The sequence below is a fragment of the Apium graveolens genome, chromosome 7, assembly GCF_009905375.1.
Source record: "Apium graveolens cultivar Ventura chromosome 7, ASM990537v1, whole genome shotgun sequence".
NCBI lineage: Eukaryota > Viridiplantae > Streptophyta > Magnoliopsida > Apiales > Apiaceae > Apium > Apium graveolens.
Genome location: NC_133653.1, coordinates 252,747,410 through 252,774,580, shown reverse-complemented (window position 1 = coordinate 252,774,580; position 27,171 = coordinate 252,747,410). Strand labels below are relative to the sequence as shown.

Genomic DNA, 27,171 nt, shown 5'->3' with positions numbered 1-27,171 from the left:
ATTGTTAAGGATTCTTGATCGAAATCCTCGAGCCCGAATTGGCATCGACCTGGGCAACCAAAGAGAGGATAATTCGGTTAAAAGTGGAGATCCTGACCGAAAACCCTGATCGGAATAGAATCCTGACCGAAGGGAGGAAATTCTGGCTGAAATTCGACCAGGATTCCTGATCGAATGTGCCCTGCTCGAAATCCAATCGACCTCAGCAACAAAGAATGGTTAATTCGGTAAAAAAACAAGAATCCTGACCGAAAGGGACGAAAATCCTAGTCGAAAAAAAAATAATAATATAGAAAAAATCCTGGCCGAAATTCGACCAGGATTCTTGCTCGAATGGTTCCTCCTCGAAAAACCTTCGACCAAGGCACAGCAGAGGTTAATTCGACTAGGATCCTGGTCGAACAGGATTCCTGGTCGAAATCTGTATAAAAAAAAAGAAAAAGAGAGAAAAAAAGGAAAAAGGGGGAAGAAAAAGAAGAAAAAATTCCTGGAAAATCCAGAAAATTAAGGATAAATCCCGGAAAATTAGGGAAAAATCCAGAAAATTAAGGATAAAATCCCGGAAAATTAGGGGAAAATCCAGAAAATTAGGGGAAAATCCAGAAAATTAAGGATAAATCCCGCAAAATTAGGGAAAAATCCAGAAAATTAAGGATAAATCCTAGAAAATTAGGGAAAAATCTTGGAATTAAGGGAAAAATTCCTGGAAATTAAGATAATTCCTGAATAAAAGGAAAAATCGTTGTAAACGTGTAGGTCGCTCCATAGTTTACACAAAAACGAATCCCTGTAAGGGAATAAATGAACTTAACTTTCGCGAAATCTTATACGGTTTCCCAAAAGTTGGGGGGCAAATGATAGGGATAAATAAATCCTGATTACATAATTAAATATTACAGTTTGGGCTGCAAGACCCAATAAGAAGATGTATGACATTCAGACCAGAAATGTTAACATGTTGATCAGGCCTGATGGACCAGATCAGGCCTGATGGAACAAAGAAGGCCCAAAAACCCTGATTATTTATTAATTTCGTAATTAATAAATAAGGGAGAAAAACAGCTATTAAGATAAGTCCTAGTGGGGATATAAATTCTTGTAGATTGACCTCCAAGGAACCTCATGGGATAAGGAATCAGCTTCCTACTTCCTAGGATTCCTAAGTCTATCCTAATTCAGAGACTTGACCACCAAGTCTCCTATACCAAGTCCAATTCAAGGACTCCCACATCTATATAAGGGGCCTCACCCCACAAATCAGAATTACATTTTTTGACTTGATCATTGGCAATCAGCAAGGTACGTAGGCATCTTGTTAAGGCAGATTGAGTCACGAAACACAAGAGCAGTCAAATCGAGCCTTGAAGCTCACGTTCCTTAGTACTAAATACAACAATTATATATATTAGTTTTTAATCCATAACATTTATTTTTGAACTTTAGTGTATGATGTATAGAATTCATATGATACAACATTCTTTTTTCTTGAACGAATATAAATATAATACAACATTTACTCAACAGAGAGAGCTAGTTAATAATACTTAGGGGTGAGCAGAAAAAAAATGAAACCGAAAAAATAATCAGAAAAAACTGATAAACCAAACCGAAAAATACCAAACCGTTAAAAAAACCAAACCGACAAAAACCGAATTAGCGGTGCGGTTTCGGTTCCGGTTTTCAATCAAAACCGAACTGAAATTAACCGCACCACTATATTATATATATATATAATATTATATATATACATATATATTATCATAAAGCGGTTCTAATATTTTATTAATTAAATATTTACTTAACATTAGTATAATTGTATAGTATTATATCATAAATTAATTAAGATTAATATGTAAATACTTTTAAATCATATTTTTTTAATATTTATGTAATCAATTTTATCATATGTGTTGATATATACTCTTTTTTTCATTGTTGTGATATATTTTTATCATATTTCGTATCTATTATTTAAGATAATATGAATTATACATTCAAAAAATAACTTTATGAATTAAATATATCAATTTTATTTAACGAATTCTAAAGTGACAAATTTTTGGTGATTAATGTAATATTATTATTTAACTTGATGTTATTTTTTTATCCAACACATTACCAACAAAACATCGTACAAATAAAAAATATATAAAAAAACCGAATAAAAATCGAAACCGATGAATGGTAAACCGAAACCGAAAAACCGTTTTAAATGGTTTGGTGGCGGTTAATAGCAATTAACCGAACCGAACCGCATATATTGGTTTGGCTACGGTTAATGCTAAAAACTCCACCAAACCGTACCATGCACACACACCCCGGTAACACTTTGTTCAGAACATCAAATGAGGGGCAGTACAGTAACAGATGACATTTTAATCTTTGATATATGACCAGCCAGCAGACTACTTCACCATCCAGTTTTGAATATAACCACAAAATAATGGTCTTATTTTGATCAAATACTCAGAACAATATGCGACTAGCTGAGTAATATGTGACCACATGCTGCTGCTCTGGATTCTGGTATTATCCTGTATGTCAGCAAGTAGTGCGAATTTATAAATTGTTTTGCACCCAACTCCCTTTCAAAAACTTTCAAGATGGCTTTGCTTGTCTGCAATTATGCTTTGTCAAGATGATAGAAACTGCTCCTCAATCTTTTAAGTTAAATAGCAACTGTGTCAAACTGGCAGTCGAGATCAATACTTCCAGTTCCAGGTTATTGCATTTCCAGGCTATTTCGAGAATGAGGGAAGATCGTGCGACATAATTTCATGTCAAATCTGCATACACATTCAAAGATAACAATTCATGCATATTTATGGTAGATCTTACTCCATCCATCACATAACTCTAATTAAGAATTACTAATTATTTTGAAACTTTGGTATATTGTTATTTCATAATAAGCAGTTAGTCGAAGGTACAGTGGGTACAGAAAAGCATATTATCAGAAAAAAGGATTCTGTAAGACTAGCTCCCAACAGACAAGGTCTCCCAGCCTCGACAAACTTTAGATCTCAGACTTAGTTTACATGTTACGGTAAATGGAATAATAACTGTTCATTTTCAATGTCGGACACAATCCTGATTAAATTCACCACTCTTTATCAGTACCAACCGAAAAATTTACTAAGATACCTACCATCCTAAAAAACATTATAACCTAACTGAGAGTGCTCTTCCGGAGCCTTAGTATAATATTCATCATGTATAAGGAGTAGTCCTATGTCACATAACAAACTACAAAAATGAGTAATTGTTTCTGTACTCGAAAACTAAAGATGATGGCAGTGCAAGGAATTTATGCTGAAGAGATTAACACAACTGATAGAATTATGATAATAAAAAATTGTCATCGTGAAGGTTATAGTACAATATAACATCTATGCTTATTCATGATGTCCTGATTGAATTATTTGTTCTTTAAATTAGACCAGTGTTTGAGAAAGAAAAACAGACCAGTGAGTTGAGAAACAAAAACAGACATGACAATAAAATATACTCCATAATCCTTTGATCTAGAGTAATATGCACAAATTAGAAGGTCTACTAGCAAGAAATGGGCGAGTATTAGTACCTGTATTCCATAATCCTTTGATCTAGAGCATATCAGATAACAGGTCTTCTAAAGAAACGCATTGCATATCTTCCCACAATATTTTTAATAGGAAGTGGACCCCTTTATAGACAACAAAACAATGTCAGAAAATTGTGGCTTAACTTTCCTTACAATTAGAAATATTATTAATTACCAGCTCCAAAAGATTTGAGAATGTAAATATTATACACTAAGATTATGATCGTATTAAAGGCATTCAAAACTTCTCCTATTTCTTGCCAGTATATAATCTTAAGTCCAGATTATAAACAAAGCATTGTTCAGAAACTAACCAAATATGAGAGTCGCAGCTGTTATTGCGATTGTCACCCAGCACATATACATGACCCCTGGGCACATACTGCACATCCAGACATACATAATTGTTATTTTAAGAATTTACACTCGAGATAACTATTCATAAATTTCATGTACTCTGTGGCAAGCTTACTCTGAAGACAACATACATTAATGGGGAATCATGACAAGCTAAGCTGTCAATAGCATCACTGAAATCTACAAACCATAACTGACTTTTCTTCACTTCACAGTGACCCCATTGCAAAATTAGCAAAATTAGTAAAATTAAAAGTAAAAAGGACATACTGTTGGCTGTATTGCATATAATGGTTTCTCCGTCACAAAATCTTCTTTCTTAGCAAGCATATTTACGTATAGTTGCCCATCATGAACCTGCAATTATTCAAAGCCAAATAAAACTGTTCAGAAGTCTAAATTCATCTAACTTCCAACAACTGCACAATTGTTTCCTTTTAATATGTACTTTGAGTTCAGGTTTCGTATAATGCAGTAACACAGCAATCTGGAGTCCTTTCTCAAGGCCTTGATTGTTTGTTATTTCTTTTCTATATTTTACAACACTGTCTTAAAAAATAGCCACATTCGGTGCCCATGATTACTAGTTACTACGCCCTCCTACATTGACATCAATGGCCATCCGTCTGTTTTTCTTTTTCTGTTGTATATGTTAACTTTCTAGTTTGTGTGCCCTAAAACTTCCTTTCATCAGTAATCTCGAAATTAGAAATAAATAAAGACAACCATTAGGAAGACCTGGTCAGGTATATCATTAGCCATAGCTAAGACATGTAAAAATCCTTAGCTTACGTTTTAAATTTTTTGGGAAAATGCTTTTATAAAAGGTAATTTTTATCACACTCAAGTCTTTGCTCAATAACTACTCAGTTGATTGAGTTGTTTGTTATAAACACCTCTTTATCATACAATCTCTATCAAACTTGACCTATCTTACTTCAATATCAAATTTATTAAACATGGATATCCTTATTGTGTGCTTCACTAGATTGTTGTAGAGAAAATGTAAACATCAGTACCAATATCAGTTAGTGTCTATGATCTTTCCATAACTTGGTGGGAATCCTTTCATGAGCCATCAATACTAATTTCAATTCATTAATTTCATGCTTCTGATATTAGTTGCTTAAAACATTTCACACCCCCTCCCTCCCTCTAGGGGCCCCAATTACACTTTATGTACCAATCAATTTGTCTCTGACCCTACATACCACATAGGCACATAGTAAATGTTTTGGCCTGTGAGATGTGGATTTAATTAACAAAGTTTATTAAAATTACTATTAATCGTACCAACTGCAAAAGACAACTATCTGAATCATATTATGAATAAATAGATGTTCTGAGTCATAGTATGACCAAGTAAGATATAGTGATACATTGATCTTAACTGTAGCAGGCAAGAAAAGTGTTAAGTGTGTATACCTCAACTAAATCTCCAGCTCTTGCTACAATTCTTTTAATAAGGACATCTCCTTCTCTGAAACCAGGTTGCTGCAGGCAAGGAATTGAAGTTACATTAGTGGCATAATTTAAGATCATCAATAGATATACTCACAGTTTCCTCCGTAATTTACTCACATTCAGAGGTGCTCGAAATGTAACAATATCATTTAAAGCAGGTCGTCTGAAGAAATATGAAACCTGAAATAAACAAGAAAACACTATGTGCTAAGACATCAAAAAATATTTAACAGCAAAATACATAAAGTTTTTACATTTTACGGATGACAATCGTGTTTAATCTATGTGGATGGGATTTGAAAATCGTAGTATGCTCAGACAAAGCATATTTGTTACTGCTCTGTATTTTGTGTATTTGACACTATATATACTTTTCGAGTCTTCCTGTATTACACCTGATACTGGAATCACAGCTGTAATTTATTAATCCTATCCCTATAACGAATTCATAATATACTTCTGCTTCTGCAGAGAGGACTTATCATGCCTTGTCAAGATCGAAACCTTTTCATAGTTGAGCTAGTAACAAAATAGGCTTATGTTCATTAACTAATTAAAGGTTGCCTACAAATGCCATTTGTCAACAAAATATAATCTTTACCTTGCGGGATCAGAGCTCCAAATTAGTAATCGTTTCATTTAGAGTTACAATTACAAAACATCTACTTGTACAGTTAATTCTAGCTTTCTATTACTGCAATTTACAATTTTCAAATACAGTAAAACCTCTATTAGTATCTCTAATAATTACTATCAACCGGTATAACTTTAACGAGGTTTTAGTGTACACAAACAAATTCCTCAGAAGTTGTCAAATAGATACTCTAAAAACATAGATCACAATAATAAACATACCTAAATCATCAAACCATGCATACAAAATTCCGAGACAACGAAAATACAAGGTGGATGTATATATACCTTTTCGACAAAGATGCGATCACTAGCACGAAGAGTGGGAGACATGGAGGAAGAAGAAATGTGACACATTTCAGTCAACGTTGACCAAAGAAGAAACATGATCACAAGCCTGATGATCCCTTGGAAATTCGGAAACCCGAAAAACATGCAAGGCATCCATTTTACGGAATTAATAGTGATCAAGAGCTGGTTCATTGATGATGGTCTTAAGAAGCTCATGCTGTGCTTGCAGATATAATTATGAACATGTAAAGTATTTGGAAGGTTGAGTTAGTGTGTGAAATCACACACACACATATGAGGATGTAAGTGTAGATTGTTTATAGGATATGCAAGGTTTCAAAGGGGGAGAAGAGAAGGGTTAACTATTATGCAGAAGACGCGTTTTCTTGTGGAAGAAGAGAGTGAAAATTGACAGGATGGGGAAGTTCTTTATTACTACTATATACTGTACTAAAAGCATTTAGTTGCAAAATCCAAATTGGATTATTACAATGTAGTTAAATACTTGCTGTTCAGTATTTTTGTTAAAAAAAACGCTGGAGTTACCCAAAATCTTTTCAAAAATGCTAAATGTTGAGTTGTTGATATTAGATTGGATGTAAATGGACCTCGTATATTAATACAAAGTCCCTGAGTAAAAAGATAGTCGCACGTCATTTAAAAACATTTTTTATTTAAGTGTTAAAAGAGTTTAGTTACATATCCTAAACTTAATATTTATTTCACCATTTTGTAAGCTTGATAAACTCCAAAAGGTATTGTTAAAATACTAATTTTATTTAAAATGATAAAATATAGATTTTTGTAATTTGATAGGTCTACCAAAACACACCTGGCATATTTTAATTGTTATGACTCATATTATCATAAGGGAGCAATCAACTGATCACAAATTAATACCTCATATTTGAAAAAAATTAATTTTTTTTAGATCTCTAAAATTACTCGTCTAAAATATCCATAATTAGAAAAGTATCTTAAAAGAAAAACTGGAATCTTGTGATAGTGATTGTTGCAGTTCTAAGATCCATCAGTTCTTGCTCAACTCAGGCCATTTATTTTAGAGAAAGATCATTAATGATACATATAGAACTAATGACGGTTAAATCTATTTAAAGTAATAGCGTTGACATCAAGAAAAATTATTATTTTAACGAATTTATTATTTTATCAGAAATAAAGTATATCCTAATTTAACATTTTCTTTGTTGTGGGTACTGATTAACATTTTCTCCTTCGGATCTCGAGTTACGTGGGTTCTGATAAAAAAAAATCCGAATGCTTTTAACCCTGTCAATCCTAATATTTATGATACGATCTTGAAATCTGTGTATGAAAACGCCCAACTGAGCTATTCGGCGAGGTTGACAGATAAAAACATAAATATTAATGAGAAACAAAATTCGAACCTTGATTTGTCATATCTCCTACACCAGCCTTCATCCGTGAAATATCGTTCTTCAGCCTTTATTAATGTAATTCAAATACTTCACAAATAAAAAAAAAACTATCAATAACTAGGAATTTTAAAAAACTACCACAGTTTCCAATCCATGATGATATGATCATTGCATTTCCCAGTTCTCATTAGTCTCATTTTCCTAGTGACATACAGATCAACAGTAATTTCTTACTCAAGTCCGGCAGTGTTTGTAAGTGTGTGTGATTGATGCACACTGCACACACATTTCAAATGTAATGGAAGGACAGAACATTATTGTAAAGAAATAAGAACAGTTCTGCAACCTATCGGCGATCAGTTATCACCCCGGTTAGAATCATAGAAAATTAAGCCACTGCTTAAAGGGCTTTCCAGGGTTTGAACTTTAAACTGTTTTATCTCCTTAAGAAAGAAAAAGGTACAATATATTTTTTAACATTCTAGCTAGGGTAAACTTGTATCACACTGCAATCAGGTTATCAATTTGATAACAAGCAAAACGACTACTTGAAGTCTATATCCTTTTAACTATATCTGAAAAGAGGGGAGGGGGACTTTTCATCATGTAGGTCCATTCCATGCAACAGAACACCTTTGGGAAACTAAATCATCATCTACTGGCCTTGTAGGTCTTGGAAGTATTCTTGAGGTATTGATGGAGGGCAGAACTCATTGGCAACACACTTGTACTGATACACAAATTACAAATGCATTAGCATGATTCCGTTGCATAAATAAAACGATATCTACTTAGCACAGTAGCACTTGTTTTGCATATACATATGATATTTTAGATGAATCAACAAGTCCAGCAGGTTGTAAAAGAAATTTTGGAGAGCACGCTCATCAACCGACAACCATGTATGAAGTACTACGATTTATAATTTTAGTAGGATAATCAACTTCAACAGATTCTTTATTTAGAAATGGACAGGAAACTCTAACTTTCAAATCTTGTTCTTATCATATATTCGCTGACCTTACCCAAAAAAGAAATTAATAAATAAACCACACTCAGCTACAGAGATATTTGGAGATATAATAAGACACAGAGAGAGATTGGAATTAGGGATAATATATATGGGGCTTACTTTATGATGACTGTACTTTTCTCTGATTGCTGGCAAACTACAACTGGGGCTGTTGCAGCAAAGGCTATGCAGTGCTCCAACACATTCCAACAGATCTGAAGGCTTGTAAAGTGTGTAATGACACAAGGTTGAGTTCTGAATCAAAAAGTAAATACATGTAGAAATACATTATGCTAGTGAAGAGATAAGACATATAGCGAACTGAGAATGATATGTTGCTTTGCGTGCTTAAGTAATCAAAAATTAAATAAATGAATTACATACCCAAGGACTCCTTGATGGAGAAAGTATATATCTGGCCAAGAAACCTGCTGATGCGGCAATCATTGATGGGGCATAACGAAGCATATGGTATTCCAGAAGAGTTAACTCTGCCAAGTAGTTGGTCATACACTCTAACTGCATTCCAGGAGCCTGTATACATAAAATTTCGTCTTGATTGCCTTGACAGTGTAAAGTTTTAACACCGAAATTGTATGTCGCACAGTTGTTCTATGAATGACAGCAGAAGCAGTGATGCTGATTTACTGTTACTGAATTTTTAACAATTTTGACTAAAAAACAGAGCTAGGAATGCTGGGTTTTGTTTTCCTAAATTTGAGAATAAGAGTAATCACCAACAAGAAATAAAAAGCTAAACACACTCTATTTTATGCCGTAGTCGTACTGCATTTTTTTTAACATTTACATCTTAAATACAGAAGAACTAGTTATAAGTTCCATAAGATACCTTAGTGACTGCTTGAGCAACACGAACAAACCGCCTACATGAAAATATTAGTCATACATTGTAATCAAGACAATAAACAGTAGAAGAGCATTGTTTATCTAGAATTGAGAGTAGTCTAATTATAATTACCTTAAAAAGCATTTAGCCGTAGGGGCTGTCATTTCAAACTTCAGGAAATTCAAAACAATAGATTCCATTTCCACAACCTGCAGCATTTAAAGATGCATGATACTCTCTTCAATGTTCCAAACAGATATTGTCTAAAAAATTCTCAAAATGTAGCTACAGTAGAAAATAAAAAATACCTCATCCTTGAAGTATGTGTTATCAGTGATGTAACAGAACTCTTCCACTTGGGGGGCACAAATCTCCTCATATTTGCTAAAAATATTAAAATCATACTTTAGATATCACACTAGGAAGTAAAAAACAAATATATTAATGTAAGAAGGAAAACTGAAATGTCCTTACGAGGCAATCATCATACAAGCAACACCAAGCAATTGTAACTTTTGTCTGTCCATTGAATTGCCAGAAAGGTAACGGTCTACATAGTTAACAGTCAGGTACAACGTTTCAGGGACAAGCCTATACTCTTCAGCAACCTGAAAGTATGCATTAGTGAGCTGAGTATGCAAGCTATTACCCAATCATACAGTATAAGTATCCAAATTTCTTTGTAGCATTTATGCAGTGGAATATCAATGTCTGAAAGAGTAGGTGCGTTCTGGAATTGTAACATTACTGAGTTAAGTACCTCCACAAGCCAGTCAACTAATATTGCACGCATGCTGCTATTTATGTCCTTCTGGATCTTCTCCATATAATCAGTGGAAGGCCTTTTCTTCACCTGCAGTTAGAAAAAAAAACTTCAGACTAATGAATTAGCGTTGAATTTATTTTATACATTGATAATGCTATCAGTACTACAATTATTGATTCTCAAGAGCTCAGAGAAGGCCCGGTACATTATGCCGAAACTTAAACCCTATGTGACTGAAGATACTGTAATCATGCTCATTCACAAGTCAAAATGATCGGATTTTATTGATCTTGTTATAATTTGGTCTGCAGATTCAGAATGGACTGCACATAGATCCTATACTACAATGTGAATGATATAATATACAACTCTTCACATTATCACGTGTATAATCCAGAACCACGATTTTTAAAGCTGTAAGAATTTCAGCAGCTGCAAAATTTTCATTTAACTTTAACTAATTAAAAAGTTGGATTCCTTAGCTGGCTTAATAAACAACTAATGGTGACTGATGGATTATTAAAACTATTTAACCTAATCTCATGTAACTTTGATAAACAACTAATGGTGACTGATGGATTATTAAAACTATTTAACCTAATCTCATGTAACTTTGATAGACGGAGAGGTTGAATTTCAATGAATGATTGAAGCAAATATTGCAGAAAGAATTTAAGAGCATGTATACTCAAAAAGTTAAAACGGATAGCAATGAACCTCGGATGCTCTCAAGTGCTTGTATATATCACAAGCCATAGTTGCACATAACTGCGGGTCGATGGAATTTTTATCAACATCAACAATCATATCGCCTGTTTCCATTTCAGAAAGTATGTCTCTCTTGCATATGCGTCCTGCATGCATGTAGGAAAACAAGTTACTTAAACGTGCAAACTCAAACATTATCACAGTAACAAGAAATCTGAAGAAAAAAAAAATGCATACTAAAGTCTGATTAGGGAAAGTGTCCAATTAACCTGCTGTTTTCTCATCATCTGAGATACAAAGTTTGTTATATGTCTTCCTTTCAATTGAATCAATAGCTGCAACATCAGTGTTGTCTATGTATTCAACTTCTGGGCTCTTCAAGGAATCGCTACTAGACATGCTTCCATCCAGGGCAACAGATAAGGAATCTGATTTAAGCGAAGAGACTGCCATGCTAAATCGAGCATAAGGATCTTTGTTCCTGGAGAACGTTCCATCACAGCTTGTGAAAGTCGTTGAGTTCTTATTTGAAACACTTGTGCATGGTTTCAAAAAGGTAGGTGCTGGCATATTAGTGGCTCTGTAGCCCACATTAACATTTCTGGTAGAAGTTCCTTTCTTGAAATTTTCGCCTTTGGCGGGACCAGGTAACTTCAGATGAAATAAAATCATATTAATAACATACAACTTGATTAGAAACTGAAAAACTGAAACTTGTGATAGCCTGAAACATATTAGAATTAATATCATGACAAATTCATGCTGGAAAACACAAGTCAAAACATTACTATTGATTCATTAAAAAAATAAAAACTCTGTTCATTGACTCTATTCATTGACTGTGATCTGCCCTTTCTAAATTTATAATTACAGCTTTATTCATCTCAGAATTAAAGATTTAATTGCATCTTTTTCAACCCAAAATTTCCAGTTCAATTTCTAATAAACTTGTTCATGTTTGGCAGTAAAATCAATACTGAATATTTATGAATTATCATAAAGTCTTATCAACTCCTTGACATAATTTCACTGTAAAAACATTAAATATACACAATCATATATATATACAGTGATTACTCGTGTTTTTCTATTTGTAAACATAATGACCATATACAATCCAGTACCATGATCATGAACAAAGAATTTCAACAACAAAGAACTCGAAACTATCAAAATTCAGAAAATCTAATTTCCATAACTCATAAAGAAAATCAAACTTTTAGCACATACTACTATCTTGATTTCGTATATAAGCATTATACTCATATACAATATTAAGCAGGAAAACTAAAAACAAGTTTTAAAATCCAAGAACCCAAATGTATCGGCATCATGAAATTTAATTTGAACATAATTCATCAAGAAAAGGAACCTTTTAGCACTCTCAAACATTTACTTATAAGATATCTTTCCCATAAATAATTAACATCTTATAAACGCATCAGACGCACAGAGAGAGAGAGAGATACAGAGAGAAAGAGATACAGAGGGAGAAAGGGGGAAGAGAGAGACAGAGACAGAGAGGGGGAAGATAGAGAGAGAGAGAGAGAGAGAGATGATTGACATTATCACAATCACCCAAAAACCCACACACACACAAAGTAAAATTGCGTACCAATTTCGAAGAATTAGTAGAATTAACCAGAGGCCCATTTCTCTGATTAGTAATATTAGCAAGAGCAGGCCTTTTCTTGGGCACAATTCCCGAGGCCTTCCCAACATTCTCCGATTGCCTCTTCACCACCATTGATTTCCCAGACGAAACCCTCTTCTGGGTCGACATTTTTCAACCCAAATTACACAGCTCCTTTCAAGAACACTCAAAAATTTCAAAACCCTAATTCAAGAAAACGAATTGGGGTTTCATAAAATCGAAAATTAGGGTTTGGGTATTGTTAAAGAGACGATTTTAATAAATGGATAATTGAGAGAATTGCTTTAAAGTGAAGCAGAGAATGTGTGATTGTTTGTGTATATATAGAGATAGATATTGTATGTATAGGTTTGAGGCGGGCAGAAGGTGAATTTGAAATGCGATTAGATTGTGACCGTCGGATTAAAAGGCTGGTATTTTTGTCAGGAGCGGACATGATTTGTGGGTCATTACTGGGATTTGAATTTTGTTTCGATTAGATTGAAAAAATAGATTAAATTAGACGTTAGTCCCTATGGTAAATGCATATTTATGATGACGACTAACTGAAAATTTTGAATTTTGTTAGGATTAGATTGAAAATTAAAAAATTAGTTAAATTTTATTGGGATATATTTATGATAATAACTATTAAGATAAAAAGATTTGTCATTTATTATCTCATTAAAACAATGTACAGGCTATCTTTAAAAATGAAATGGTAAGATTTCACTAATAAATTGTTTTAATTGATAAAAAGATTTTTGCTGCTTAAATTTGTGTGATTTAAGACAAATTTTTGTCTTAAGATACAACTAATGCTTGGATGTGCAATTTTGAAAATAGGACCTAGCGTTTTAAAGTGAATTTTAACATATGTTTTTCAATAACACCATCTTAGCGCTTCAGCACAATTTTTCTCTCTCAACCATTAAGAAGAAATTAATCGTTAAGAAATATACAAATTGAGTTACAAACAATAGTAATGAACTTAATTCCTCAAATAAGCCGGTTAAGAGGGATTAAGACAAAAATAAATGACTAAGGGAGAGATTAAGACAAAAACAAATGACCCAATAGTCTTATGGGACAGGAATGTATAGTTATGCATTTGAGTGATACATTTACAAATTCAACTTTATATTCTACATATACAACACATTATACTTATACAGTGGACTTGTTATTATTAGAATATAGATCCAGATGAATCTTACTCTAACATTTTTAAATTTTAAATTGACCGGTTACTTAACATGCTATCAGATTTTAGGTTGGCGGTAGGATTAAGTTCGATTTTCAATCACTTCCAACATTCTCATAATTTATTAAGTACACTAAAGTCAAATTAATGCCCCAAAGATGGGCGTTTGTGACCGGTTACTTTAACACCTTGATATTTTAGAATGACCGGTTACTTAACAGCTATATCTATTGACAAGCTATATCTATTGACGTCTTTGTATTATGTATAATAATATATCTAACCATATATATGTCTATAATTATATATAAATAATTCATGTGATGCTGGTGTAATTCGAAACTTATACCCCTTAAATAAAAAAAATCTTAAGATTATATTCAACGATTTTATTAATTTTTCGTCCTTAGATTTTGGGACAAGAATGTATAATTATGCATTTGAGTAATGTCTTTAGAAATTTAACTTTATATTCAAAATATACACCAAATTACACTTATATATTAGACTTGATATATCCATTGACGTCCTTGTGTTGTGTATAATAATATATCTAGCTATATATACACACACATACACACATTAATATATAATTTGTGTGATGCGGGTGTAATTCGAACCTTATACCCCTTAAATGAAATATTTTAAGATTATATTCAACGGTTCACAACAATTTGATCTAACGGCTCTGAACTTAGTGAATAGAGGATCAACAACCAAACTTTTAAAATTTCGTCTTTAACTCATAATTTACATATATAGATGGGTTTTGGTCCACAACCTTAGGTGGTTGTAGTAACCACCTGGTGCCCCGCATTGTGTCATTGCCAATAAAATAATGCGGCAGGATTACTGTTTTTATTTAATTTCTAAAATAACAAAAAATTATATTTTAATGAATTAATTTTTTTCGATAATAACGGAGTTAGAAAATATATAATTAATTTTAACAACCATTTGTTCTATATTTTCTAAATTTATTACTACTTCCCATTTATTATCAATTGTATAATGAGTTAAAAATTTAAAAATAAACTAGATATATAATCGGAAAAATAATTAAAATATTAGTTTTAATGAAAAAAAATAAAAAACCTAAGATAGTAACTGAAATGTATGAATGGAGTATTGCAAGTAAGATTGTTTATTGATCGAAAGATGTCTTATTCTCTAAAACTTTTTTGAGTAAATTCAAATTAAACTATTTTAATTTAAATTTTAAATATGTCAAAATTATGTATAATAACACATTTGTACTCCTTAATGAAGTTATGATGAATTAAATATTTTTTATAAATAATTTTTAATTTAAAAAAAAACAAATGAGAACAAAATAATAATAAAAAATCCTTCCGCAATGAGTCATTGCGGGAGGTGTTCAGCCCAGCCCCAACATATATAAAATATTGCGGCGGGTGGTTAAAGAGCCACCTACAGCAATATTTATTTCATTGCACTAGCCGCAATGAAACAATGATGTAGGTGGCAGAGGGTATTTTTTTTATTTGTGACGAAAAAATGTTTAGCATTCCGGGGGCTGAGTTGTTTTATATTTTTTTATAGCTAACGAAATTCGATAAAATTTCATTTTTTTTAGTTTTCCACATTTTCAATTTTTGGCATTATATTCGTTTACTATAAATTAAAAATTGATAAATTAAATGGGACAAGTACAAGAAAAATAAAAAAAATATAAAACTCACAATATTAAAAAAAACATAAAACTCACAATATTCCGTTATAAACAAAATTCGAAAATACTATTTCGAACAAATAATTAAAAAATACTTTTTCACTCAAAAATTTCAAATTCAATATTAAATTTAAATATTTTAGTTTAAAATATTAATTCAAAAATATCAAAATATAAGTTCGAAAAAATATTTAAAAATTCATTTTTAACAAAAAAAATGAATTAGAAAAATAAAGGGAGCAAAAATCGTTACATTTAAAACAACGTCCTCCAACAATGTTTCATTGCACTAGCCGCAATGAAACAATGCTGTAGGTAGGTGGCAGAGGGTATTTTTTTATTTGTTACGAAAAAATATTTAGCATTCCGGGGGCTGAGTTGTTTTATATTTTTTTATAGCTAACGAAAAATCGATAAAATTCCATTTTTTATAGTTTTCCACATTTTCAATTTTTAGCATTATATTCGTTTACTATAAATTAAAAATTGATAAACTAAATTGGACAAGTACAAGAAAAATAAAAAAAAAACATAAAATTCACAATATTAAAAAAAACATAAAACTCACAATATTCCGTTATAATAAAAATTCGAAAATACTATTTCGAACAAATAATTAAAATATACTTTTCCACTCAAAAATTTTAAATTTAATATTTAATTTAAATATTTTAGTTTAAAATATTAATTTAAAAATATCAAAATATAAGTTCAAAAAAATATTTAAAAAATTCATTTTTAACAAAAAAAAATAAATAGAAAAATAAAACGAGGAAGAACCGTTACATTTAAAACAACGTTCTGCAGCAATGTTTCATTGCACTAGCCTCAATGAAACAATGATATAGGTGGCAGAGGGTATTTCTTTAATTTGTTACGAAAAAATATTTAGCATTCCCCGGGTTGAGTTGTTTTATATTTTTTTATAGCTAATGAAAAATCGATAAAATCTATTATTTTTTGTTTTGTGCATTTTTAATTTTTAGCATTATATTCGTTTACTGTAAATTAAAAATTGATAAATTAAATTGGATAAGTACAGGAAAAATAAAAAAAACATAAAACTCAGAATATTCCCTTATAATAAAAATTCGAAAATACTATTTCGAACAAATAATTAAAAAAATACATTTTCATTCAAAAATTTTAAATTCAATATTAAAATTTAAATATTTTAGTTTAAAATATTAATTCAAAAATATCAAAATATAAGTTCGAAAAAATATTTAAAAATTCAATTTTAACAAAAAAATAAATTAGAAAAATAAAGCGAGAAGAAACCGTTACATTTAAAACAACATCCTCCAGCAATGTTTCATTGCACTAGGCGCAATGAAACAATGCTGTAGTAGGTGGCAGAGGGTATTTTTTTATTTGTTACGAAAAAATATTTAGCATTCCGGGGCTGAGTTATTTTATATTTTTTATAGCTAACGAAAAATCGATAAAATTCCATTTTTTTTTAGTTTTCCACATTTTCAATTTTTAGCATTATATTCGTTTACTATAAATTAAAAATTTATAAACTAAATTGGACAAGTAAAAGAAAAATAAAAAAAATATAAAACTCACAATATTAAAAAAAACATAAAACTCACAATATTCCGTTATAATAAAATTTTGAAAATACTATTTCGAACAAATAATTAAAAAATAATTTTCCACTCAAAAATTTTAAATTCAATATTAAATTTAAATATTTTAGTTTAAAATATTAATTGAAAAATATCAAATATAAGTTCGAAAAAATATTAAAAAAATTCATTTTTAACAAAAAAATAAATTATAAGGAAGAACCGTTACATTTAAAACAATGTCCTCCAGCAATATTTCATGGCACTATCCGCAATGAAACAATGCTGTAGGTGACAGAGAGTATTTTTTTTATTTGTTACGAAAAAATATTTAGCATTCCGGGGGCTGAGTTGTTTTATATTTTTTTTATAGCTAACGAAAAATCGATAAAATTTCATTTTTTTTGTTTTCCACATTTTTAATTTTTAGCATTATATTCGTTTACTATAAATTAAAAATTGATAAATTAAATTGGATAAGTACAAGAAAAATAAAAAAAATATATAAAACTCAGAATATTCCCTTATAATAAAATTTTGAAAATAGTATTTCGAACAAATAATTAAAAAATACATTTTCACTCAAAAATTTTAAATTCAATATTAAATTTAAATATTTTAGTTTAAAATATTAATTCAACAATATCAAAATATAAGTTCGAAAAAATATTTAAAAATTCATTTTTAACAAAAAAATAAATACGAAAAAATAAAGTGGACAAACAGTGTCCTCCAGTAATGTTTCATAAGAGTGTCCTCCAGCATTGTTTCATTGCACTAGCTGCAATGAAACAATACTGTAGGGGCTGCCGTAATGTTTCAATGCGGCAGGTGGTTAGAACCACATGGGGCTCTGGAAGGGCACCCAAAAATAAATTAGAAAAAATAAAGTGGGCAAACAGTGTCCTCCAGCAATGTTTCATAACAGTGTCCTCCAGCAATGTTTCATAACAGTGTCCTCCAGCAATGTTTCATTGCACTAGCAGCAATGTTTCATTGCACTAGCTGCAATGAAACAATGATGTAGGGGCTGCCGCAATGTTTCAATGCGGCAGGTGGTTGCTAGAACCACCTGGGACTGTGGAATGGCACCCTATATAGATATATGCACATTTCATCAATCTACATTTATGAAATATGTTTTTTACATATAAATAAATACTCCCTCTGTCCCGAATTGTATGAGCCACTTTGACTTGCATGTTTTTTAAGAAATTTATGCTAGGCTTCAATATGGACCACAAAAATGGGACAGCGGTGGTTAAAGTAAGTGTATTATATAAATATGTGGTTGAGAGAATCTTAAATAAATGCTATAAAGGAAAAGTTCATTCTTCTTGGGACGTTCAAAAAAGAAAAGTGGTTCATATTGTTAGGTATGAAATGCAACACAAAGTGAGGGTGAATGTGTTTTCTCAAATTTTAATTTTCTTTGTGGCTTATGGAACAAAATAGTTTGTACGAATTTGCAGAGATAATGTATTAATGTAAAACACACAAGCAAATATCAAAAACTCACTTAATTTATTAAAATCAAATTTGTTTTCTACAACTATGTGTTCTTAATAAGAACTCAGCTACAATTTTTGAAAGATAATTCAAGATGTTTCCTAGATCTATTTGTTACTTCTAAACAAAGGACCTGTGACATGCTTTATAGATCAACATGCACGTGATTACAAAACTTGCACTAAAATGGACTAACACGGTTTCTAAAGCTACTTTGTTTATTTTCCATTTCCAGTGTTAGCAAATATGTAGAATCTAATAGGTTTGTGACCCTCATTTGTGAAGGGTTTTTAGCACATAAACGCAGCGAAAACGTAAATTTAAATCTAAAAAAAAACAAAAACCTCCGCAGGATCCATGCGAAAAACAATATTTAATTCGTAGTTCAGTATGTTTACCTTAAGAAGCTTTACGTTAATGGAAAGATGGAGGTCTTTAATAGCGATCCAAGAACGATGAACGGAAATCCCTAGCAGCTGCTACTCAAGTGTGACGCACTCCACCGGTATCCACCAAAAGTACAATGTGATGGAGGAGGAAGAGGTTGAGAGAATTAGTTGCCTCCCTCTTGTTCTACTTTAGAATTAGGGTTAATTATTTTGGTTTTGGCAAATAGGGTTTATAATAGTATATTTATAGGCAAAATTTTCAGCTAAAAATTTTCCATAAAATATTATTATTATTAACCCTTTAATTGATTATTCTTATTAACCAATTAACTAATAATTAAAACACCTTTTAATCATTAATCCCTTTTCTAAACACTTTAGAAAAATAATTCTCTCACTTGATTTAATTTCCAAAATTAAATTCATAATTAATAATATTAAGAACTTTTCTTAATTAATTTATAATTAATTAAATCTCATTTAATCAATTATTAAATCTGCTAATTAATTATTTATTTCACAAATAAATAATTACCAGCCATTATTAATTAATTCCTCCACCATTAAATCATTCTCTTTTATGGTGTGAGCCTGTAGGTTCAATATTAAGTCGGTAGTAGAAATAAATAATAATAAAACTATTTTATCATTATTTATATAAATTCTCTAATTCATTAAATATGATTAATTAATAAATTAATCATATTTATTCTACATCGTGAGGGATACTTCTCAGCATATCGCGACTATCCGGATAATACGAATTCACTGCTTAGAATACCAAGAACCTATTCAGTGAGTAGTTACCGTACAATTAATTCCTTCTACCCTGCAATGTCACGATTAAATACAAGGCATGGAACTTGTGTCAAGCCTATCTTATTTAATCACTTGCTTTCCCATTCACTATGCTTAGTTCTATTTAATGTAAATTAGAAACTCCTTTCGAATTTCATTCACTCTGGCCAGAGATTCTTGAACTAGCATAAGTGGATCAACATTGAACATTCTCTTCCTTCACTGGAAGGGGTAGATCCTTTATTGATCATACACTATCTTCGTGTACAAATTCTTATACCCAGTAGAGCCCTTATAATTGTCCCTGGAGACTAAGAACTAAACCAAAGCATAGTTTAGTGTACACAAGATGACTATGATGATCTCAAGTCTAAGGATACTTGTACAACTATCACTATGTGAACAACTGCTGACACGTGAGTGAACTCCATCAATTGTTCAGGTGTGTGAGTCATGTTCAGTGAACTTATTCTATAATAAGCACCTACATACTAGCTATAGTGTCACCACACAAATGTCTATGAGAACAGACATCCTTCATAATGAAGCAAGCATAGTATGTACCGATCTTTACGGATTACTAATTACCAGTTAGTAATCCTACGACCAGGAAATATTTAAGTTTAGAGTTATCATCTTTTAGGTCTCATTATTATGATCTCATCATAATCCATAAAAAGCTTTACTCTAAACTATGGTATATCTTATTTAAACACTTAAATAGATAAAGCCCGCAATAAAACCAAAATAAGTCTTTTATTAATATCAATGAAATCAAAACAGATTACATAAAAGTTATTCCTAAATCATCATACATGATTGGACTTAGGACACATCTCTTTCAATTTGTCCAGTTAATCTTGGCCCTTGATCTTGAATTATTCAAGCTGTATTTGTAGTCTTTCCACTTCACTGATGGAATTATTTATTGACTGATAATCTTGAATCTTCAATTTGTCTGCATTCTGAATTATGAGATAGTTTGTCGAGATCTCTTTTGTTCTGTAGAGATGTCACATATCGATAAGTATAATGACTTATCGATATCTTGAGTTCTCTACATGTGTTAATGACTTATCGAGGTCTCTAGTTCTCTACATGTAGAATGACTTATCGATATCTCCAGTTCTCTATATAGGCTTTTGACTTGTCAATATTTTTAGTTCTCTACATGAAGATTTGACTTGTCGATATCTCTAGATCTCTACATGAAGAAATGACTTATCGATATCTGAGATCTCTACATGCACTTTCTGACTTATCGATATCTGAGATCTCTACATGTATATTGACTTATCGATATCTCTTGGGACTTCTCTACAAGTCATTTTGGACTTCTCGACAGACTTCTCGATATTCCTTGATTTGTGTCTTGTCGATATTTCTTGGAACATTTTTCCTAGAACAATATTATTCAAAATTTCAAATCCAAGCTGCCACACTTCTCTCTGAGGGATGAGCAGGATTTGATCTTCTTCCAGAGTTTATTCCCTAGCTTGATGGCTGTTCACAGAAAAATCCTCCAGTCTAATATACTCAATATTTTTACAAACTCAAGGAATACAATTACATAATACAAAATTAGACTATCATATAACTTATCCTTGGGGTTGTCAAGATTACTTAGTCTTGTTATGTACAGACATGTCTTGCACAACAATCTCCCCTAATTTGTGAGAAGATTACTTGTCACAAATTCATGTCTGATAATAAGACTAACCTCAAGCTAAAATTAAATAAAATGAGACAGAAAAATTTATAAAGTACAACTCTTATACATTCTTGCGATTACATAAAAAATTTGAAGTACATAATTATCTGCATTTCTCATAGCCCGCCTTTTCTCTAATAAGATCTTTGAGTTTAACTAGAATCTCAATTTCTTCAATAATTTATGTTCCTCTTAGATTTTCTACCAGCTTGAGCCATTCATCCAAGGAGTAACTGTCAAGATAGTTGATCCTGTAGCTTGATAACTTGTGAATCTTTATTTACAGAAATACATCATTAGGAAACACCCTGCTCAATCATTTGGCTTCGAGTTCATTTGACCTTTTCTCAAACATCTCAATCTCCTGAGCATATTTTCTTTGATCATGTTTGCACTAAGCTACATTGCAGCAATTGTCTAGTTATCTTTGATTATAGATGTGACTCTCTGAGCACTGAGAAAGACTCTCTTAAACCCTAACCCTCATACGAGTAAATGTAACTGGATCATATATTATATTTGATATGCTCAGTTGTATAAGGGATAAATAGACAAGCAAATATACTAAATCTGTATAATTAATAAACAATAATTACATGATTCAAGTTTATTTTCTAGCAACAACAACATCACACACATTTGCACATACATTTGCACACACATTTGCACATACATAACTTATAATAGAGTCAGAGACACATATAACGAACCACAAGCATAATAACTAATTCGCACATATGTATCCACATATAGTCATAGATTATACCTCACCGACTGTTTGTAATTAATCTTCTTCTTGTCGATGAGCTCCTTCTTGAGCAATTTCATTCCCATACATGATCTAATTTTGTTTAGTTCTTCTTCTTCTTCTATGAGCTCCTTCTTCTTGTTTCCTTCTTGTTGTTTGTCACTTGTAAGTTGTAGCCTTGTACGAAGTTACGAACTGTGAGACTGAGTGTGAAAGAACAAATGACTTAATCTGTAATCGTAATTGTATGACTAATTGACCTAATCTGAGACTGAGAGTGGATATTGGATAATTTCGTAATTTGGTCTGGGCTCAGGCCCAATAATTTTTATAACAAGATTAAGCCCATTCTATGTCTTTAAAAATTACTGATTGATTTTACAATATAACGATACTATTATAATTTTAAAAAATATAATGAATAATATATGTATTATATATGAAAAATATAATATTTATTTATTAAATTAGTAATTGTTAGATGTTGAATGCAAAGAAATGTAACACAGATGGGGGTGAATGTGTTTCTTGGATTTTAATTGGCTTTTAAAACTGTTTGGATACTGATTGAATAAAGTAGTTAAGAATCGTAGAGATATTATGTTTAACATAAATTACACAAACACAATATTTCAAAAATTAAGTTTTTCTTGCTACAAATATGTGTTCTTGAAAATAAGAACTCAGCTTCTATCTTGAGAGAATACAAGATTTTTCTAGATCTGTTTGTTACTTCTAAACTAAGGACCCGTGCATGCTTTATAGACTAGCAATACGGGTTTACAAAACTTGCACTAAAATTTAATAAACCAATTTATAAAGCAACCTTGTCTATTTCCTTTTCTGGTGTTAGCATATATGTGCAGAATCTTGCAGGTCTGTGACCATTCTTTATCCAGTGAATCTTGGCCCTTGATCTTGTATTCTTCAAGCTGCTTTTGTAGACTTTCCAATTCAATGAATGAATTATTTGTCGACTGATAATTCTTGGATCTTGAACTTGTTTGTATTTTGAATTTGAGATAGTATATCGAGATCTCTTTTTGTTCTGTAGAGAAGTGACATATCGATAAGTAAAATGACTTATCGATATCTCGAGTTCTCGACATGTGTAAATGAGTTATCGAGGTCTCTAGTTCTCATATGTAGAAAGACCTGTTGGCACCTCCAATTCTCCACATGGGCTTTTGACTTGTCGACATCTCGAGTTCTCTACATGAAAAATTTGACTTGTCGATATTTCTGAGATTACTACATACAGAAATGACTTGTCGATATCTCTGAGATCTATACATACACATTTTAACTTGTCGCTATCTTTGAGATCCCTACATGAGTTATTGACTTATCGATATCTCCAGTTCTCTATATCTTCATTTGACTTGTCGATATCTTAGATCTCTACATGCAGGAATGAATTGTCGTTATCTCTTGGGACTTCTCTACAAGTCATTTTGGAGTTCTCGACTAACTTCTCGATATCCCTTGATCTGTGACTTGTCGATATCTTGACTTTAGAACATTTTTCCTAGAACAACATTATTCAACTCCAAGCTTTTACACTTTTCTCTGAGGTATAATCAGGACTTTTACATTTTTACAGACCCAAGAAATATAATTACAGAATAAAAATGTTAATTATCATACAACTTAATATTAGAGCATTCAATCTGACTAAGTCTTATTATCAAACATGCATGTCTTGCACAACAGTAACCGGTTTGATTCGGTTTTATCGTTTCGGTTGGAACGTAAAATCAGAACCAAACCATTTAAATCAGTTTGTTTTTTTATTTTTCGCTTTTGGTTTCAGATCAATTTTTATCGATTCGCTTTTCTACGATTTCCTTCCATTTTGGTTCAGTTTCAGTTTTAAATCATTTTTTTGCTCAGCCCTAGCACATGTGCACACAATAAACAAAGAAACCCATACGTTTAGACAATTTTGATTGGTATAGTTTTTGGTGCTATTTTGCATCTACTATTTGATCATAAGTTCTTTTTTTGTACCAAAAATTACTTTTTCGTTTTAAATTATAGCAATAGATACATATATATATTAACAACACCATTGGATTTGCTCTTAGCACCTAGTATAAAATTTTGGTATTTTAGCACAAAATATAGCATCCAATTGAAGTTGATTTTTTTTAGTTGTGTTGTGCAAGACATGCTTGTATAATAACAAGACTAAGTCATATTGACAGCCCTAAGATTAAGTTGTATGATAGTCAATATTTGTATTCTGAAATTATATTCCTTGAGTTTGTAAAAATGTTTAGTACGTTAGACTGGGGGATTTTTCAGTGAACAGTTTCAAGCTAAGGAATAAACTCTGGAAGAAGATCAAGTCTTGATCATGCCTCAGAGAAACGTGTAGTAGCTTGGAGTTGAATAACGTTGTTCTAGGAAAAATGTTTTAAGTCAAGATATCGACAAGTCACAGATTAAGGGATATCGAGAAGTCAATCGAGAACTCCAAAATGACTTGTAGAGAAGTCCTAAGAGATATCGATAAGTCATTTCTGCATGTAGAGATCTCAGATATCGACAAGTCAGATGAAGATATTGAGAACTGGGGATATCGACAAGTCAATAACTCATGTAGAGATCTCAAAGATATCGATAAGTCAAAATGTGTATGTAGAGATCTCAGAGATATCGACAAGTCATTTTTGCATGTAGAGATCTCAGAGATATCGACAAGTCAAATTATGCATGTAGATTACTCGAGATGTCGACAAGTCAAAAGCCCTTGTATAAAACTGGAGATGTCGACAAGTCATTCTACATATCGAGAAATAGAGACCTCGACAGCCATTTATATATGTCGAGAACTCGAGATATCGATAAGTCATTTTACTTATCGATATGTCACTTCTCTACAGAATAAAAAGAGATCTCGACATACTATCTCAAATTCAGAATACAGACAAGTTCAAGATTCAATATTATCAGTCAACAAACAATTCATTCACTGAATTGGAAAGTCTACAAAAGTAGCTTGAGAATATAAGATCAAGGGCCAAGATTCACTGGATAAAGGATGGTCACAGACCTGCAAGATTTTGCACAAATATGCTAACACCAGAAAAGGAAATAGACAAGGTTGCTTTAGAAATTGATTTAGTACATTTTAGTGCAAGTTTTGTAAACCCATGTTGCAAGTCTATAAAGCATGCACGGTAGTTTACAAGTAACAAACAAATCTAATAAAAAATCTTGTATTCTCTCAAGATAGAAGATGAGTTCTTATTTTTTAAGAACACAGATTTGTAGCAAGACAAACTTAATTAATACAATTAAGTGAGTTTTTGAAATATTGTGTTTGTGTGTTTTCTATTAACATAATATCTTTATAATTCTTAAATGTATTAGTTCTATAGGGTGTTTTGTTATCATCAAGTCAACCTGAATTTATTCCTATAATTCTATTAGACATAAATTGGGGGAGATTGTTAGGAATGTGTTGTAGTCTTGATGATAATTCACCAAAACTTCCAAGTAGATTAATTAAATGTCTTTTGTAGCCTTCAACGGATAGCCACAGTTATCTATCCGTTGAAGGAGTAGCTTATTTCAATAAGTATGTAGCACATTCTGTACACTAGTGTAGCTGGGGGATTTGGTAGTTTTAGTAGTTTCTAAGTCATGTTGACTACTAGCAAGATATACAAAATAGGTAGGATAATTATACATATAAAATTCCTTATAATTTTGTATAAGTGAAAGAATATCAACTGTTATGGAAATAACTTCAACTACTAATCTACAAAGCTTCAATGAATGATTCTACAAGCTTCAACAGAAAATTCATATGCCCTCAACGGATAAGCTAGTCAAGTCATCAACGGATAACAAATAAAGCTCTCAATGGATATTATCTACAAAGCTTCAACGAATGACACCAATATAGTGTCAACGGGTAACATTCAAAAGTTTCAACGGATAATCAACCAGATGGCAGTTGAAAGGGACTTGACAGAAGCTGACAGAGTTACACGGGTTGATAGTGCACAAAAGGAATGTGGCATCCTGATTGCATGTGTTAGAAGAAAATGAAGCATTTCCATTTTCATGAAAGACAAGCTCGTTCAAAGATGTTGTATCTAACTTAGATTGCATTGGACGGAGAAATGAAGAAACATGTGAATTGGACTTAGCTGATAGGATATATTTTTGTCCTATGCACATGTAACTTGGTGATATATAAACAAAGTTTAGCAAGTATTCTAGAACTAAGAATTGCAAAAAATTATCTAGAGAGTCTTTGTAAGTTGTATCTTTTCGCACTCTTAATTTCTAAGTTGTAATACTTGTAAGCAGTTGTGTGCATTCTTGCATCACAGAGATTTTCTCCATATATACATCTCTGGTGGTAATACAAATCCACCAGAAAATTTTTAAATTTGTGTTTATTTACTTTGTGTCATTTGAATATTTTCAAGTTTTATTTACATCCTTGCATATTCAAAGCACAGTTATATATTTTAGAAAGAATTTTTCATAAAGGCCAAAAAAACCAGAATTCCATTCAACCCCTTATGTAATTATGTTGTTATATTGTTAAGGATAAAAAATTCCTTGGTTAACGACTTTTATCCCGGTATAGTAATAAATAGCAATCTATGTCAAAATGCACAATTGAGGCTGAATACATAGTTGCTCGAAGTTGTTATGCTCAAGTGCTTTGGATTATAATTTAATTAATGGACTATGACCTAGTATTACATAAAATTCCAATCATGTGTGATAATACTAGTGCCATATCTATTGGTGCTAATTCAGTTAATCATTCTAGAACTAAGCACATTGATGTAAGGTACCATTTTATTAGAGAACATGTTGCAA

At 31.4% G+C, this 27,171-nt stretch overlaps 2 protein-coding genes across 2 annotated transcripts; both read right to left on the bottom strand.

Annotated features, from left to right (window-relative positions):
* Positions 1-2,108: 2,108 nt before the first annotated feature.
* On the bottom strand, positions 2,109-6,742 carry LOC141670560 (chloroplast processing peptidase-like). The gene is made up of 7 exons (XM_074476469.1): positions 6,326-6,742; positions 5,522-5,584; positions 5,366-5,434; positions 4,211-4,297; positions 3,898-3,965; positions 3,584-3,685; positions 2,109-2,786 (listed from the first exon to the last, which is right to left on the bottom strand). The coding sequence occupies exons 1-6, from the start codon at positions 6,542-6,544 to the stop codon at positions 3,616-3,618; spliced, it is 576 nt and encodes a 191-aa protein (XP_074332570.1). The 5' UTR covers positions 6,545-6,742; the 3' UTR covers positions 2,109-2,786; positions 3,584-3,615.
* Positions 6,743-8,111: 1,369 nt separating this feature from the next.
* Positions 8,112-13,068, bottom strand: LOC141670662 (cyclin-A1-4-like). The gene is made up of 11 exons (XM_074476610.1): positions 12,677-13,068; positions 11,331-11,712; positions 11,071-11,207; positions 10,348-10,440; positions 10,062-10,195; positions 9,896-9,971; positions 9,720-9,796; positions 9,591-9,624; positions 9,125-9,274; positions 8,861-8,995; positions 8,112-8,458 (listed from the first exon to the last, which is right to left on the bottom strand). Exons 1-11 carry the CDS (start codon positions 12,842-12,844, stop codon positions 8,384-8,386), a joined length of 1,461 nt encoding a protein of 486 aa, XP_074332711.1. The 5' UTR covers positions 12,845-13,068; the 3' UTR covers positions 8,112-8,383.
* Between the last annotated feature and the right edge of the window lie 14,103 nt (positions 13,069-27,171).